At 43.4% G+C, this 16,685-nt stretch overlaps 2 protein-coding genes across 2 annotated transcripts in view; one reads left to right on the forward strand and one right to left on the reverse strand.

Annotated features, from left to right (window-relative positions):
- LOC143374151 (uncharacterized) overlaps positions 1-16,685 on the forward strand; it is a 232,093-nt gene that overhangs the window by 82,341 nt on the left and 133,067 nt on the right. The gene's annotated exons all lie outside the window — the stretch shown is intronic.
- LOC143373935 (tRNA pseudouridine(38/39) synthase) overlaps positions 11,591-16,685 on the reverse strand; it is a 147,174-nt gene continuing 142,079 nt past the window's right edge. The window contains exons 5-6 of the mRNA XM_076821660.1: positions 11,852-11,988; positions 11,591-11,765 (exon numbers count right to left, since the gene is read on the reverse strand). Of these exons, the coding sequence (XP_076677775.1) occupies positions 11,701-11,765; positions 11,852-11,988 (202 nt within the window). The 3' untranslated portion in view covers positions 11,591-11,700. The remainder of the gene's footprint in view (positions 11,766-11,851; positions 11,989-16,685) is intronic.

Below are 16,685 nucleotides of genomic sequence, written 5' to 3' on the forward strand. Positions count from 1 at the left end.
CCACTGTCGAATGTTTAAACCTCCTCGTTGGAGTATGTTGATGATCTCGTCGCGTAGAACCTGTGCTTCTCTAAACGTATTTGCCCCGGTCAAAAGATCATCGACGTACATATCCCTTTTCAGCGTGGTCGTAGCCTTCGGATAATTTGCCTCTTCGTCGTCCGCAAGTTGATGCAGACATCTTATGGCTTGAAATGGAGCTGAAGATAGTCCGAACGTGACTGTATTCAGCTCGTATGTTGCGATTTCGTTTTGTTCATTTCGCCATAAGATGCGCTGGTACTTACGATCCTCCGGCCGAACGAGGAATTGTCGGTACATCTTTTCGATGTCCCCGGTTAGAACATATATGTAAAGGCGAAACCGCAGGAGTAAAGAGAAGATGTCGTCCTGGATGGTAGGTCCTGTTATTAAGGTATCGTTAAGTGATAAGCCGCTGCTTGATTTTGCGGACCCGTCGAATACAACACGTACCTTCGTTGTCGTGCTGGAAGGTTTAATGACCGCGTGATGAGGCAGGTAGAAACCGTGCGAGTTGTGCGTTCGTACCTGACTCATATGACCGAGCGAGAGGTATTCTTTGATTACGGCTGAGTATTCTCGTCTTAATTCTGGGTCGCGATTTAGTTTCCGTTCCAACGAGGAAAACCGATTGACAGCCTGCGAATACGACTCACCGAGGAGTGATAATTTTTTGTTGAACGGTAGCGCAACGATGTAACGACCAGATGCGTCTCGTTGAACGTGGTTGGAAAAATGTTCTTCGCAAATTCGTTCTTCGGATGAGAGATGCCGTCCATGTGGGCCTTCTTCGACTTCCCAAAAACTCTTTAGATCGAAATCTAGTTTTGTCAGAAAGGTGTTGCGTTTTGCATGTGGTGCCGTTGAAGGTGCACTCCCCCCGATGATCCATCCGAATTGTGTTTTCTGGAGGATGAGATCCGATGCGTTATGAGGGGACAAGTTGATTTGCCCGACACTTAGAGACGCAAGTGAAGGGCCGCTTCCAATCAACATGTTTACGGGTGCTGGTCGGTGAAAATGCGGATCAGCTAATCGAATGTTCGCTGGAATTTGTAATTTCGCACGATCGATTTGTATATCTGGTAATAATCCAGATATTCGAGGTATCATAAAAAATGTGAGGTTCCGCTTAAATTTTGATGAACGTGATTCGATGGTGGTCGCGACGACTTGATTGGTTACAGTGCTAATGGCATTTAGAGCTTCGATGGCTACGGGTAGTTTCCCTTTTTGAAGGCGTAATTTCGCGGCGAAGTCTTCCGTCATAAAATTTGCGTTCGCACACGTATCTATTAATGTTCGACACTCGATTGGTTGTTGGTCGAGATTAAGAACGTTGATGATTGCGGTGGCCATTAACCCTTCGGTGATTGGAATGGTTTTCCGACGGTTACGTTTTTGATTTTTTGCTCCGAATTCTTGTGGTCCGTTATGTGATGATGATAGTCAAGAATCAGCCGTTACGTGACTGGTTGATTCTTGATGTAACTTTGTATTATGTTGTTGATTGCATACCCTACATCTTCCACCTTTACAATCGTCGGTTTGGTGATCTGATCGTAAACAATTTAAACACAATTGTGCATTGCGCGCGGCTTCGATACGTTTGTCGACAGTCATGTCAATAAATTTCGGACATTGATATGCAGCGTGCGAGTCAGTATTACACATACGGCATTTGTTTGTATAATTGGTAGCGAATGCTTGACGTTTTGCTCGAGGTGTTGGAGGTGAATATCGCCGTTTGACTGCGTTTGTGCGAGGTGAATCTGAGACATTGAGTTCGCGTCGGCGTTGCGTCTGGGCTTGTGGGCGCGGATGTGAGCGGACTACGGTCGACTCAGGTTCGTAATCTTTACATTGGTGCGATGCGGTGAATAAAAATTTAAATATTTTTGTGATTTCCGGCATTTCGGTGTCCATTAAAGTTCGTTCCCACGTCTTACGAATATCGTTTCCCATGCGAGCCACGACGATGCTCGTTAGCAAGTCATTTGCAATATTTTCCCACGTGCGGCCAAGAGCTTGTAATGAACGAATGTGTAATTGCATGTAATTGGCGAGATCGAAGATGGACTCTGACGTCTCGTCGGGCATAGCCGGTGTGTCTCGAAGGAGAGCGGCGTGACGGAGAATAAGAGCGCGCTTGTTGTCATATATATCGATTAAATGATTCCAAGCCTCTTCGTAATTCTCGTCGGATATCGTGAATGCTTCTATTGCTGCTTCAGCTTTGCCCGATAATGAAAGGCGTAAGTAATTAAGCTTCTGCATACTGCTCAACGCGGATTGTGTATGAATCATGGTGGTGAATGCACCCTTAAACGTGACCCACTTTTCCATACGACCGTCGAATTTCGGTAAATCAATTTTCGGAAGTTTGACTGAAAGTCCGTACGCGGATGTGGATGGCGCAGGAGATTCTCGCGAGGCATTTTCGATATTTGTTGATGTTTGAAGGCGACTGGTGGATGCTTCGCAGCTATTCAGTAAAACTACCGCTGTAGCTATAATGTCATCGAATTGATTCATGATTTCTTCGCGTTCGGCTTCAGCTTGCTCGAAATCTTCAAGTCGTGCCAATTCGTCTTGAATATCGTTGAATGTGTCAAATTGTTTCCGAAGCCGTTCGACGCGATCGCGAAGTTTCACGCGTTCCTTGTCGGAGTCTTGATAGGACTCGATATATTTTGAAAAGCTGGCGATCTGTGTCTTGAATGTGCGTCGTTTAAATTTTAAATTTGATATAATCTGATTGTTATCAGTTACGTTTGCGCTCGCACGTGTGTTCGCTTTCGGTTTCGGCATTGTTGGACAGGATTACACGAAAACGGGAAAGTCACTACCAGAAACTGATTGATAATACCCAATAACGAGCCTACCTTGATCGATGGCTTCTGCGTTGGTTGAATCGCCTCAGCTTCGAATATCCACTGTTTGTTGTGGGAATTCAGGAGTCCACGCGAAAGAAGTAGTGTATAGTTTTGTCACTGCACTTCCACAACCGCGACACACACACACCCGGCTCGAAGGACCAAAATGTTAGCCACCAACACGCGCGAAAGTTTTGTCTTTCCTCTTGGGGTTGTAAGGCCCAAGAGACTCCGTGGTACGCGATGCTGGCAACCTTATCACTCGCCAAATTAATTTTGAGTGATTATTAAATTGATATAGCTCGTTGATGTATGATGATCACACAAGCATGATCACACAAGCACGAATGTAAATTGTTCGATAGTCTTGGTCACGAACGCTGACCAGAGTAATTACTCAAATCCGAACGATGATTTGAGTAAGAACTGTTTGATTGATAGTTCTAGTCACGAATGCTTGACTAGATCCTCGTAAAGTTATCTGATCGTTTTAAGTGTCGATCGAGGTCTCAACCAGAGACAAGAAGTTGTTTGCTTGACAGACCGATCGAATTCTGTCCCGTCTCCCTTTTCGGCTTCGAAGGTAGACAAAGCGTTAGACTTTCGAGAGGTGCCAAAATTGCTGATTGGCCAACCTCTCCTCGAAGAGGAGGGACCTTCCTTCCTCGATTTCGGTGGTGGAGGAGGAAGACCTCTCCCTTTTGGTGACGTAGCGGAGGAAAACCAGACATCTGGCTAACAAACCTAGCTAGGTTGTTCGGTTGGAGTGTTTAGCCAGGGTCGCGGTTTATGACCGTATTGTTCTGTCAGTCAGCGGTGGACGACGGGATGTACCGGTCCGAGGTAACCGTGTACCCTCACTGACAGAACAATTTAACGGATTATCTCAGGACGAAAGTAGTCGAAAATACCAGAAAAAATGGCACGATGTCGATTGCCTTTTAGTCATCTGGCAGGCAAATGGTTCCCAACGAACGCTTCGAGAACAAACAATTGCCTACCGTTAAGACGTTGAATTTTCGCCTCGCCCCCTGAGCCCGCTTTTGTCCTTTGAAACGAAACAACCATATTCTTGAGCCCGGTGTGCGCCACTATGGGGTGATATACGTTAATATCATCTTTTGAAACGACGCGCCACTTTTGTGTGCTTTGATACGCAGGTGGCGAAAAATCAAGCCAACCCTATCGTAGCTAAAATTATTGAAATTGAGACGGGTACGAGACCAGTCGACACATTGTTTTCAAACCTCGTTACAGTAATCTGGGGTGCGAGTGGTAAACCGGCCATAAAAGCGGAACGCTCGGCTTGCTTACCTGAGTCGGGAAATTTCGAATAGCTCTTTGCGACGTTAATTTGAAAGCGACCATCTTAAAATTCTCGAAGCTCGGGCATCACCGCTGTCCAGCGCTCGCTGGCAGTTTCGAACGCCGGACCGGTGCGAGAAGTGCCTTCTCGCATGTTTCGCGACATTCAATTTCTCTTACAAGCCTATCATTATGTTATCCTTAAATTGATTCCGCCCTTATCGTTGACTTCGTCCTATTATTCACCTACACTACTTTGCTCTAGGTAGTTTTCATATTTATTTATTGCTTGCTCGGCTCGCCCAGGCGCGGATGGTCGGCTTGGTGAGCTTGAGTCGGCGAGCCATGAGCGTTCTCAACGCACGTGGGTTCGGCGATTCGCGCGCAAAGGTCGCCGATTCACGTGCCGTCAGATTACACCTTTAGGCGCGCGTAAATAAATAAATATGAAAACTGAGGCGCGAGGAAGTCTACACGGAAGACTATTCCGTGCGATTGTTTTCAGATCAAATTCTAACGCGCAAAGAAGCGAGCGTAAACCGATAATACCTAGAGGAAAGTAGTGTAGGTGAACAATAGGACGAAATCAATGATAAGGGCGGAATCAATTTAAGGATAATATAATGATAGACTTGTAAGAGAAATTGAATGTCGCGAAACATGCGAGAAAGCACTCCTCGCACCGGTCCGGCGTTCGAACCTGCCAGCGAGCGCTGGACAGCGGTGACGCCCGAGCTTCGAGGATTTTAAGATGGTCGCTTTCAAATTAACGTCGCAAAGAGCTATTTGGAATTTCCCGGCTCAGATAAGCGAGCCGGGCGCTCCGCGTTTATAGCCGGTTTACCACTCGCACCCCAGATTACTGTAACGAGGTATGAACACAATGTGTCGACTGGTCTCGTACCCGTCTCAATTTCAATGATTTTAGCTACGACAGGTTTGGTTTGATTTTTCGCCATCTGCGTATCAAAGCCGCAATAGTGGCGTATCGTTTCAAAATATGATATTAACGTAAGTTTCGTTAAAAGTAGTCCGATTTAAATTTTTTTTTGTCAATTTAATCGGAAGAAGGCAAGGAATCCATTGCTCATTTTCATATTGATACGATGAAAAATAAAGAAATTCCGTTACGGCGCTTCGTATAATAAATAACTCCGGGTTATTTATATTTGATTGGTTTCGAATAAAATTTCTGCCTATTATTGGGAGCCAATTTTTTATTTAAAATAATTTTATGCCCATCTCTGGTTCCAAATACCACTACTGCAAGGTGGGGAACGTACCCTTCAATGCGGCCGCCCGGTCTAGTCAAAATGCGCAGGCTGGATGCGCGTAATCATTATGTGGTCTCCTCTTCGAAGTGACAGAAAATGTAACCTATATGCTACATGACAATGAATGTTTATTGGCTATTTCGTTCTTTTACGCTACATTTGTGAACTTTGTTTGATTTAACATCCTTCCAAAATATTATTATTACGCCGCAACAGTATTTTTATGAAATCAGGTATAGCATATAGGTTATGTTTTCTGTCAGTTTCGAGGAGGGGACCACATAATAATCACGCACATCCAGCCTGCGCATTTTCATGTACCATTCCAAAAGATGACATAAACAGAAGTCACTACAGGTGTGGCGTATAATATCTAAAGGGTTAAAACATTCAGACACAAAAATTGTAGAAAAAATTTAACGAATGCTAGAGAAACAGCGACACACCCCATTAGTTACCCCTTACTTCCGATCTGTGCATGCACTACATTAAGGATAAAATCGCAAAAAAGGAAACCAATTTGTGAAAGTAATGATACAGGGATAACTAGCCTATTGTTTATCGGCGCCATGAATTTTAAGAAGAGCATTATATAAAGTATTTAAATAAACAGTTTGCAAAGGCTTGTCGCAACAATTATGGTTAAATAATTGAAAAAAGAAAAATTAAGTAAACATAAAATTTGGTAAAATTTCCATCATTAGAAGGGGATAATTTGTCTCCATTTTATGGCGCAAATTGCATTCCATTATCTTTTGTAGTACAAAAATTATGCGAAAAATGCTCCAAATTCATCAACCCGGGCCACTAACGCGTCAGCGTGGTCTAATACCGCTGCTGGACCATTGCATACGCAGATAACGGGATCGGCGCGGTCGCACTCTTAAAATGGCTACCGTTTTCTTACCCGTCTGCTACGTCAAATTTAATATTCTCTGACGAAAGTCAAAAGCACCCTCTACTGGCACCTAAAAGACCCTGCACTTTCATCATTGGCTCATAGATGGCGGAAGTATCGGCGCATGGTTGTAGTGGAATGCGTCCGTGAGGCGGTGTTGCCATTTTACAAGTTCGCGCGGGCGCGGGTTGCAGCTTATAACGTTGACCCTGTATGTCTCGAAACATTTCTTCCCGCATTTTGCACCTATTTGTAAAATGCAAGAATTTTTGTCGAAACCAAATCCAAGAGGACAATTGCGATCTGGCTTATTTCATCGGCTGCTTCTTCCGAATCGCAAAGGCGATCGTCATCAAATTGCAATGCTGGTTCCAATAAGAGGGAACAGTTTGACTCGTACATCGTGCCCTCCACATTTTCCTGTCGTTGACGCAACGTAGTTCGCATTTCTTGCAATTCCATTCTCCTTTTTTTATGAGCTAGAGTGTTCATCAACTGCCGTCTGTTTTTTAAAATTTCATTACTCCTTGCAATGTGCCTCAAATGGTGTTTCCCGCGAGAGAGTTGTAAAGAACTTGCAATCGCTTCAGTAAATCCTGCTCCAAGATTTTTCTGGGCCACAGTAAATGCAAAGCGGTGATCGGCAGATGCACTCATGCTGTAGCATCTTGATTTCGGTGCGAAGCTGGCCATTGATGCGTTCAAACTTTCGTTTATATTCGTAGAAGCCGCAGAAGCGAATTTCTGCGCATTTGCCGCAAGTTTACTAAAAATATCCTTTAGCGCTGTTGTTAATTGCGGATCTGAAAATCCACCAGGGACAATCCGGTGTTTATAATTATCTTGATTTTGTACATACCCACACCATGCGCCACATTTGCTGTGATCATTGGTTGCATGGTAGGGTATAAACAAGATGGCAGCCGCCATTTCTTTACTCTTTCCTTTATTTTGACTCACTGCATAGGTGAAGCATCGGTGAAACCAAATAATCGCATCTTTTGTGAGATCTTTATGTTTTTTTTTTTTTAATATTAGAGTAGGTTCTTGACTCCTTTAGCCGCATGATTTGTATCCGACTCCTTGATTATTGGATGAGAACTGGCAGCCCGACACTGTGCAATGCTGGAACTATCGTCGTCTCCTATAAATACCCCGACCTCCAGATTTTGTGCCTTAAGTTTTTCACTCTCTAGGATAAGTTTTTTAGCCACATGAGATTCCATGCCTTTGGCTGATCCGAAGTAATTTTTACGGCAATCGTGGTCATCAGGGTTACCACCATTGGTATCGCATTTTTTGCATTTGCGATTACACGTTGAATAGTCCAGTACCAGCCCCGACATCGTTCCTACGATCGCTCCGAATCCATTCAAGCTATCATAATCGCGTCCTGATCCTCTTCTACTCCAACCCATGTCGTACGAAATTATAATACGTACAACGTCATTAAACGAAACGGGATACTCATCTACCCCGGGCTCAGTGGTTTGTTTATTGGGAATTAGGAAATTGGACTGGAAGTTCTCAGGTCTGGGAAGGAAACGAAAAATGGTATGAAATAACTAAGTATGCATTCAATTAAATTTATTGAGGTTTTCCATAAACGATGCGGCATCGGACGCGCGGAATAGTGTCCGCAACGCATCGTAAGCCCACCGTCAGCCCCGTTCGTCGGGTTTAATACGAATGTTTACTGTATACTTGGACAAAGCAAAAGGCAAAGGAAAACTTTCAACACATTCTCGTAACATTAAAGCGATCATTACAATGATTTTTCAATGGAGGTTGCATTTTGAATAGTCAGCATTCGTTCTACAGCTGCTGCGTCCTCACAACTTTTTTTTGCCACTTGCTCTGCTGCATTCCCGACTTCTTTCTCGTAAACTTTGAAAGTGTTATAGTCGAAGCAGGGGATGTTTAGACATGCGAAAAGTTTATTAATATGAGTCCAGCCAATGCCACCACTCAGGATACCTGAAGATATGAAAAAATTTATTTAGAAGACATTTTTAGTCATTGCTTATAGTTATTGTGTATGTTATAATTCTTGTTAGGCAAAAACAAAGAATACATTTGATTCGCACCCATTGTTGCTTTGTAATTTATGTCGAAACGTGATGCATTTCGTTTGCCTGGAGGACATTGCTGCTTGCCGGTAGTTACTTCATTTAGAAGCAAGCACTTGTGGCATCGTATGCACAAAATTGAGCCCAGTCCTCGTCGTATTTCGCGTTCGATGGTTTCCAGTGATAAACATTCCTTACAAGAAACGCACCACAATTGCTGTCCCAAAATTGAAAGATCAGCAATTCGTAGCCCGTCTGACAGAGACTTATCATTGTGTTCCTCTGTATCTTGGGCGTTTTCGATAACATTTTCCGAATCGTTGTTTTCCTCGATTATCAAGGCAGGTGGTGGGGCATTTAGTTTTCTGGCACGCCCCAATGCACGTCCACGGAGTTTAGCGTTGTATGCAGAATTTTTTACGGGTTTTCCTTTCCAACGACGAGCTGATTGTATTTTGACTATTGTGTAATTGCGTAAAATGACAACAAAGATTGTTGGTTATGCGACACACACGCGACCCGATTGAAGTTCGCGAATATTACCAACTGCTGTACGAGAATATTTTCTCCTTGAGCAACGTTGCCACGATCGCAAGGAATTTCCGACTCATGATGATTATGTATATTGTTGCGAGCACCGGGTATAGGCCCGTGCATAGCCTGCTGGTGCTCGCAGCTGAAGATAGAAGAAGGTCGGCCCCCTTCAAGAGGACGATCGGAGAGGCCGACGAGAAGGAGATCTTGTACCGAACGCCATTGCGTTCGGACGTACGGGTCGCACCTTTGTAAACTATTGGTCTGTGTAACAATATAGTTCAGTCGTGTGTGCGTCCGTGTCTATTATTCTACTCCTTTGCGTCGGGGTGGCCTGCGATGAAAACGCCCCGGCGCAACATTGGTGTCAGAAGTGGGATCCGTAGCCACGGATCCCGAAGATTCGCAAGGAGCTGTTGCGTGCGATACGCAAGGAGCCGTTGCGTGCGATTCAGCCTGCAGCTGAACAACGAGGGACAGCCACAGAAGCAGCGGCAGCAACGAAGGACAGCGGCGACGGCGATAGAGGCCCGCTGACATCGAGGGACGAACACAGGAACAGCGGGAGCAGCGACGGCGGTCGAGGCCCGCCGACATCGGAGCAGTTTCCAGGCTTCGGCGAGGATGCTGCCGAAAAAGGAGGACATTGCTGGGTCAGCTCTGGAAACTCGGGAAGCCGACCCACGAAAAGGAATCCGAATTTTGATTGTGTCGTTCCTGTTGGGTAATGTAGAAAACGGCAGGAGGCCGAATTTTGGTTTATTATTCTCGTTGGGTAATGTAGAGAACTGCGAGGGACAATTACCCAATTAAACAAAAGAGCGTGTGACAGATGGGAGCGCGCGTCCTGAAGTTGGCTCTCGATGACGAGAAAACGTTGACGTTTTGACGTCTTTCAGAGGTTATCGCGAAAAGTGGTTTTCTGAAAGGACAGCGTGAGATGTGAGCGCAGGCAGAGATCTGTCAACTTTTCCTGTCGAGGTGCGGACGTGCGGCAGGACGTTTAGGAGTGGTGTCGGCGGCGTTTTTGCGGCGAGAGAGGGACGGGAAGAGCGGAGCAGGGAATTTGCATTCTACGTTTGAGCTGTGAGGTGCTCAATGGATGTGAATCTGTTTCCGAGGTCCCGAGTCGGAAACGGTCGCTAGGGCACACTGGACTACGTGCTTGTCGTCACGAGGTGCCTTTGGAATTGAGGTCCGAGATTGATGCCGCGACTTGGTTTGTCTCGTTATCGCTATCTTTTCTTGTACAAGCATGGTTTTTAAGTAGGAAGAGTTAACTTCTGCTCCCTTCTTCCTTTCCCCACTGTTTTCTTTACTGTCATCCCTTTTGCCACTGGATAATGTCTCTCAGATGATTGCTCGGGCGTGTCCCATATGTTCTCCCATTGTTTCCCCACTGTTTTTTTTTTATTGTCATCCCTTTTGCCACTGGATAATGTCTCTCAGATGATTGCTCGGGCGTGTCCCATATGTTCTCCCAAATATGTTTTAATGACTTGTCCCGTTCTCTTCCTGTTGTGTTGTCCGACGAAACTGATGTTTGGGGAAGCGCCGAATGTCGTTACAAGAGGCCACGTAGGTTGCCGTAAAAAAAAAAAAAAAAAACGGTTTTCTGCGGGGATGGTGTGAGTCGACGAACGTCATTCCGATACAACGTTCAGCAATGCCGATTCGACTTGGAGCTGCAAGAAGAATCGACGGGCTCGTCGGGTTCGGGGAATCGTCATCAGAAGAGGCCGAGTTAGGACGCTATAGAGGAAGCGTCGGAGTGTTGGTGGTGGAGGTGCGACTTCGACAGGGACGCAGGGACGTCCGGGAGTGCACGGACCACACCAAGGATTGGTGGGTGTACGGCTCTGGGTGGCAGTCAGGGATCCATGCAGTTGAGTTGCTGGCGAGCGGCGTCCCCAGGAGCGCGGATACCACCGAAGCAACGTGGAGGCGCCAGGAGTGCGCGGAGTTGCTAAGCTGCGACGAAGGGAGTTCGAGGGTGAACGTCGTCGCAGAAAGGCCGAGTGCGTAGTCGCGACGGAGGGAGTTCGAGGTCGAATACCGTCGCAGGAACGCCAAACCCCCGAGAGAGAGCCCCGAGGAGTGGAGTCGTTTAGTCGAGATGAGCCGTTCGTCGACCGAAGATCAAGGAAGTCTCTTGCTCGAGGACTGGTAGAAGATCTTTACGAAGAGTCGGAAGATTAGTGTTTAAGCTAATCAGTGGACTGGGTTCCGGAGGCTACCTTCGTAGCCCAGCCCCCCCCCCTTTTCTTGAGTTGTTACAGGTTCTCGATACCCCACGACGAGGGACAAGGTGTCGGGGGACTGCCACCGCGGCTGGGATATGCGCTCCCGAATTCCCCGAATTCTGCAATGCCTTTCTTCGCCCCACCGCTGACTCGTGCACCATAAGTAACAGATGATTCCAGAGCATGTACAGAAGATACAAATCGAGCCTACTGTTCTTGGCACACTTATCCGTCAGAAATTAGAGCTCAGCGGATAAACACGTACGTGTTAAATTACGGTAAACGTCGTGATTTTCCACACAACAATTTCCATACATAATAGTGATTTTCCAGCTGTAATAATGTTCAAAACAAGTAAAAAATATGCCACTATCTTGATAGAATTTATTTACTGTTGTATGTTCCGAAGTTATCAGAAACAGTGTTATACATTTCATAATTTTCTGGTTTTCAAGGTTTTAATAAAGTTTGAAAAATTATTTAATTTGATCGCTCTTTCCTCTTCTTCTTGTTTTCATAATGTTTTATCTTATTTTCTAAGCTTTCTGTAAAAAAGTTTCGTTCATTACAAACATTTATTTTTTTAATTAAAAATTAACTCACAAAAGGTTTAACGGATTTATGTACTAACCACACGTTACACGCTTCATTAGCGGTTGATACACTTTCGGCTGCACACCAAGAAGCAAGCATTCACTTTGGAAAGACAAGTCCTTACAGTTTATTGAAGTTTCCAAATCCGACAGCATATTCTCAATCATAACTGATCTGTAGAAAACAGAATCCTTTACTACGTAATATAGGATTATGTTATATGAAGCAATTAACAAATTACAAATTGTACAAAAATATGGTGCCATAGAATGTGTAAAGTGGATCCAATATAATGGGTGTTCGACTACTGCTGGTCATCTTTTTAAGGGGTGGCCCTACGGGCCAAAATAAGACGAAAATAAAGAATAAAATTTTTTAATATCACACCTTGCTGTCGGGAAAGTTGACGTTAAATTTCAGCTAAATACGCGTACTCCGAAGTGCAACGACGCCTTCACCTTGCCTCTCCATGCCCCTCAGGCGCCGAAAACTATACTTCGATACACGCATATTTAGCTAAAATTGAAAGACATTTTTCTCAAAAACGAAGCAAGATATACTACAGAACTTTATTCTGTATTTTCATTCTATTTTGACCTGTAGAATAACTCCCTAAACGGAGGCTCAACAATAGTCGAACACCCTGTATATAGGAAAAGTTCCCCCAGAGCAATTCCAATAGTTCTTATTACGTATAAAAATATTTTTAGAGAAAATATATATTTTTTATTTCAATCGCAGTAGATGATATGTCATCTACCTGCGCAAACTATACACTGTTCTGCATTGTTACAAATAAATTTCAAACAAATTTGTAAAGACTTTGGTACAATTTCTGTCTCTTACTTATACATGAACTTTTTATAGTACTGAACTAATATAAATTGAATTTACTTTAGGTTCTAGATACCAATATGTAAATTGACGAAAACTCCTGGATATTAACATATTCTTTCATTTTTTCTACACTTAACCAAACAGGAATATTGAAATTACTATTACTCTCTTGATTAATGTATAATGAATAACAAAAATATTTAAACAATATGAAATGTTTGACTACGTAGTGGCGCACGAAAGAAAGTTTACAACTTTTAAAATCGCATAACTATTGTAAAATTGGTCCAAACGACATGAGTTTTTTTTTAGAAACTAGAAGGATTAGTTGGCTAATTGTAAGTGACGTGTTTCGTCGTTTTGAAGAAAAAAAATGTAAATTAAAAAAAACCGTTTGTAGATTGAAGTCGTATACAGTATTGTCTCGTTAGCGACTCGATTTTGTGTACACGATACCGACTCTTCGCTATCCCCACCACTTTTGTCTCACTCTTGCCCGGCGAAAGCTAGAGCGAGATGGAACGAGAGCGAGCGAGAGGCACTGAAAGCGAGCGAGGACGGTACGAGACCGACGACGCGTTGATGTTTTATCTCGCTTCGTCTTTCGGACGCCTGACACTCTGTCCTTTGTGTGCGCGACGGGCGTGCGCGATGGTCGCAAGCGCGTATCGTGGGCACGAAACCGCTTCGCAAAATCTTGACGCAGGCCCGGTTCAAGTCTTTTTTGCGCCCTAGGCGAACTTGGCAATTTGTAATATTTTATTTTGAAGTATATTTTAAACAATACCAGCAATGAAAATACCATTATGCACCTCTTGTCGACTTTCCGCCCTAGGCATTGGCCTAATTTTGCTTATAGGGACAAGCTAAGCTTAGAGGCAGAGATCATTATGTACATAGCCAAAGAAAGTACATATATAACGCGTCTTAGACTAAATAAATCATTTATACTTTTGAAAAATGAAATTCTAATATTTTCTATTTTATGTACATATTTGTAACAACTATGCCAAATTTCCTAAATGAAAGGAAAGCCAATCTCGACGACCTGCGTACAATTGTATATATCAGCAACCAAGCAACAATTCATGCGCAGTCGGAGCACATACATAATTGTACGAAGGTCGTCGAGATTGGCTTTCCTTTCATTTAGGAAATTTGGCATAGTTGTTACAAATATGTACATAAAATAGAAAATATTAGAATTTCATTTTTCAAAAGTATAAATGATTTGTTTAGTCTAAGACGCGTTATATATGTACTTTCTTTGGCTATGTACATAATGATCTCTGCCTCTAAGCTTAGCTTGTCCCTATAAGCAAAATTAGGCCAATGCCTAGGGCGGAAAGTCGACAAGAGGTGCACAATGGTATTTTCATTGCTGGTATTGTTGAAAATATACTTTAAAATAAAATATTACAAATTACACTGCAACTGTTTTAAACTACGAATAAAAATTCGGAGTAAGGTCATCAATATAACTCAAAAAAATGCATTATAATAAAGGGCGCAATTTGACAAGTTCGCCTAGGGCGCAAAAAAGATTCGTGACGGGCCTGCGTCAAGATTTTGCGAAGCGGTTTTCGTGCCCACGGTAAGCGCTTACGACCATCGCGCTCGCTCGCCGTGCACGCAGTGTTCCATCTCGCTCCCCCCTCCGGCCAGAAAGAAGCGAGAAACGAACATTCGGAATTAGGGTTCTGTTCACGATACCGACTCAACGCCGGTCCCGCCCAGCGAGTCGCTAACGAGACAATACTGTACATGCCTAAAATTTCATCAAAATCGGTTAACGTTGCTCTGAGCTATAAAGACTATAAGACGTAGAACTACGTAAGACTTGGATGTCACGAAATATGCAACCCCGTAACACCGTTAATTGCTCGCATACAGAAAGAGGTTGAGAGATGATTTTTATAGCGTTAGATACGGGAAGGAACACTGCATCTAAAACTGTATGAACTGTTACTATCAGTAGACTTTGAGCGAGCTGACATCGTCACGAAAATTAACGAGATTTGGTGTGATTTCAGCTCGACGCAGTATTTCTCGTTCGACCGCGAGGTGTTGATTCATATTTGTCGAGTTTAGCCGGTCGCTCACGCAATGATTCACAGCTCATTCGAAAAATGAAATTCTTTATTTTCTTCATCGAATCAATATGTCAATGATACCAACGGATTCCTGATGTTTTTCCGATGAAAATCATACCAAATATTATGTAAATCGGACTATTTTTAACGAAGGTAATTTTACATTATGCAAATCGATTTTTCACGTGATTTCCTTAATTATGTTCTGAATTATGTCGTTCTTAGGGCCAATTTTATGGGAAAATCATAAGGAATCGACTGGCGTCACTTTTACAAAGATCTGATTAGAAATGCAGAATTTGAGATTCGTCGCTGCTTAGTGCGCAACATTGTTTGGCCCCGCTGATTCGAGTATCATAAACCACGGAACTCAGCGTGGCGCGTGATTGCTGGCGGTATCGGCTTTGACGACGCTTGCCACAGAATCACCCTGCATTTTGCATCGTGTATTTTTTAACATTTTGCAAATGATTGTAGTCAGGAACTGTTATCAAACCCTATAATAAAATTTGTATTTATTTACAACGTATTTGTTAGTTTCTGAAGTATTAATAAAAAAACTTTCGGCATAATACATTGAATTCTGCTTATACAGACGTTACTAATACAATCATCTCCTCGTCACCGTCGACTGTTTCACAGTTGACGATACAATGCACGATATTGACCACATCGCGCGATGCTTGTAACTGCAGTCTCATTTTTAGTATTCCCAAACTCGCTTTGTTTGATACAGTATTGTCTCGTTAGCGACTCGCTGGGCGGGACCGGCGTTGAGTCGGTATCGTGAACAGAACCCTAATTCCGAATGTTCGTTTCTCGCTTCTTTCTGGCCGGAGGGTGGAGCGAGATGGAACACTGCGTGCGCGGCGAGCGTGCGCGATGGTCGCAAGCGCTTACCGTGGGCACGAAAACCGCTTCGCAAAATCTTGACGCAGGCCCGTCACGAATCTTTTTTGCGCCCTAGGCGAACTTGTCAAATTGCGCCCTTTATTATAATACATTCTTTTGAGTTTATTGATGACCTTACTCCGAATTTTTATTCGTAGTTTAAAACAGTTGCAGTGTAATTTGTAATATTTTATTTTAAAGTATATTTTCAACAATACCAGCAATGAAAATACCATTGTGCACCTCTTGTCGACTTTCCGCCGTAGGCAGTGGCCTAATTTTGCTTATAGCGACAAGCTAAGCTTACAGTCAGAGATCATTATGTACATAGCCAAAGAAAGTACATATATAACGCATCTTAGACTAAATAAATCATTTATACTTTTGAAAAATGAAATTGTAATATTTTCTATTTTATGTACATATTTGTAACAACTAGGCCAAATTTCCTAAATGAAAGGAAGGCCAATTTCGACGTCCTTCGTACAATTATGTATGTGCTCCGACTGCGCATGAATTGTTGCTTGGTTGCTGATATATACAATTGTACGAAGGTCGTCGAGATTGGCTTTCCTTTCATTTAGGAAATTTGGCATAGTTGTTACAAATATGTACATAAAATAGAAAAAATTAGAATTTCATTTTTCAAAAGTATAAATGATTTATTTAGTCTAAGACGCGTTATATATGTACTTTCTTTGGCTATGTACATAATGATCTCTGCCTCTAAGCTTAGCTTGTCCCTATAAGCAAAATTAGGCCAATGCCTAGGGCGGAAAGTCGACAAGAGGTGCATAATGGTATTTTCATTGCTGGTATTGTTTAAAATATACTTCAAAATAAAATATTACAAATTGCCAAGTTCGCCTAGGGCGCAAAAAAGACTTGAACCGGGCCTGCGTCAAGATTTTGCGAAGCGGTTTCGTGCCCACGATACGCGCTTGCGACCATCGCGCACGCCCGTCGCGCACGCAAAGGACAGAGTGTCAGGCGTCCGAAAGACGGAGCGAGATAAAACATCAACGCGTCGTCGGTCTCGTACCGTCCTCG

This window comes from Andrena cerasifolii, chromosome 10 (genome assembly GCF_050908995.1).
Source record: "Andrena cerasifolii isolate SP2316 chromosome 10, iyAndCera1_principal, whole genome shotgun sequence".
In the NCBI taxonomy this organism is placed as follows: domain Eukaryota; kingdom Metazoa; phylum Arthropoda; class Insecta; order Hymenoptera; family Andrenidae; genus Andrena; species Andrena cerasifolii.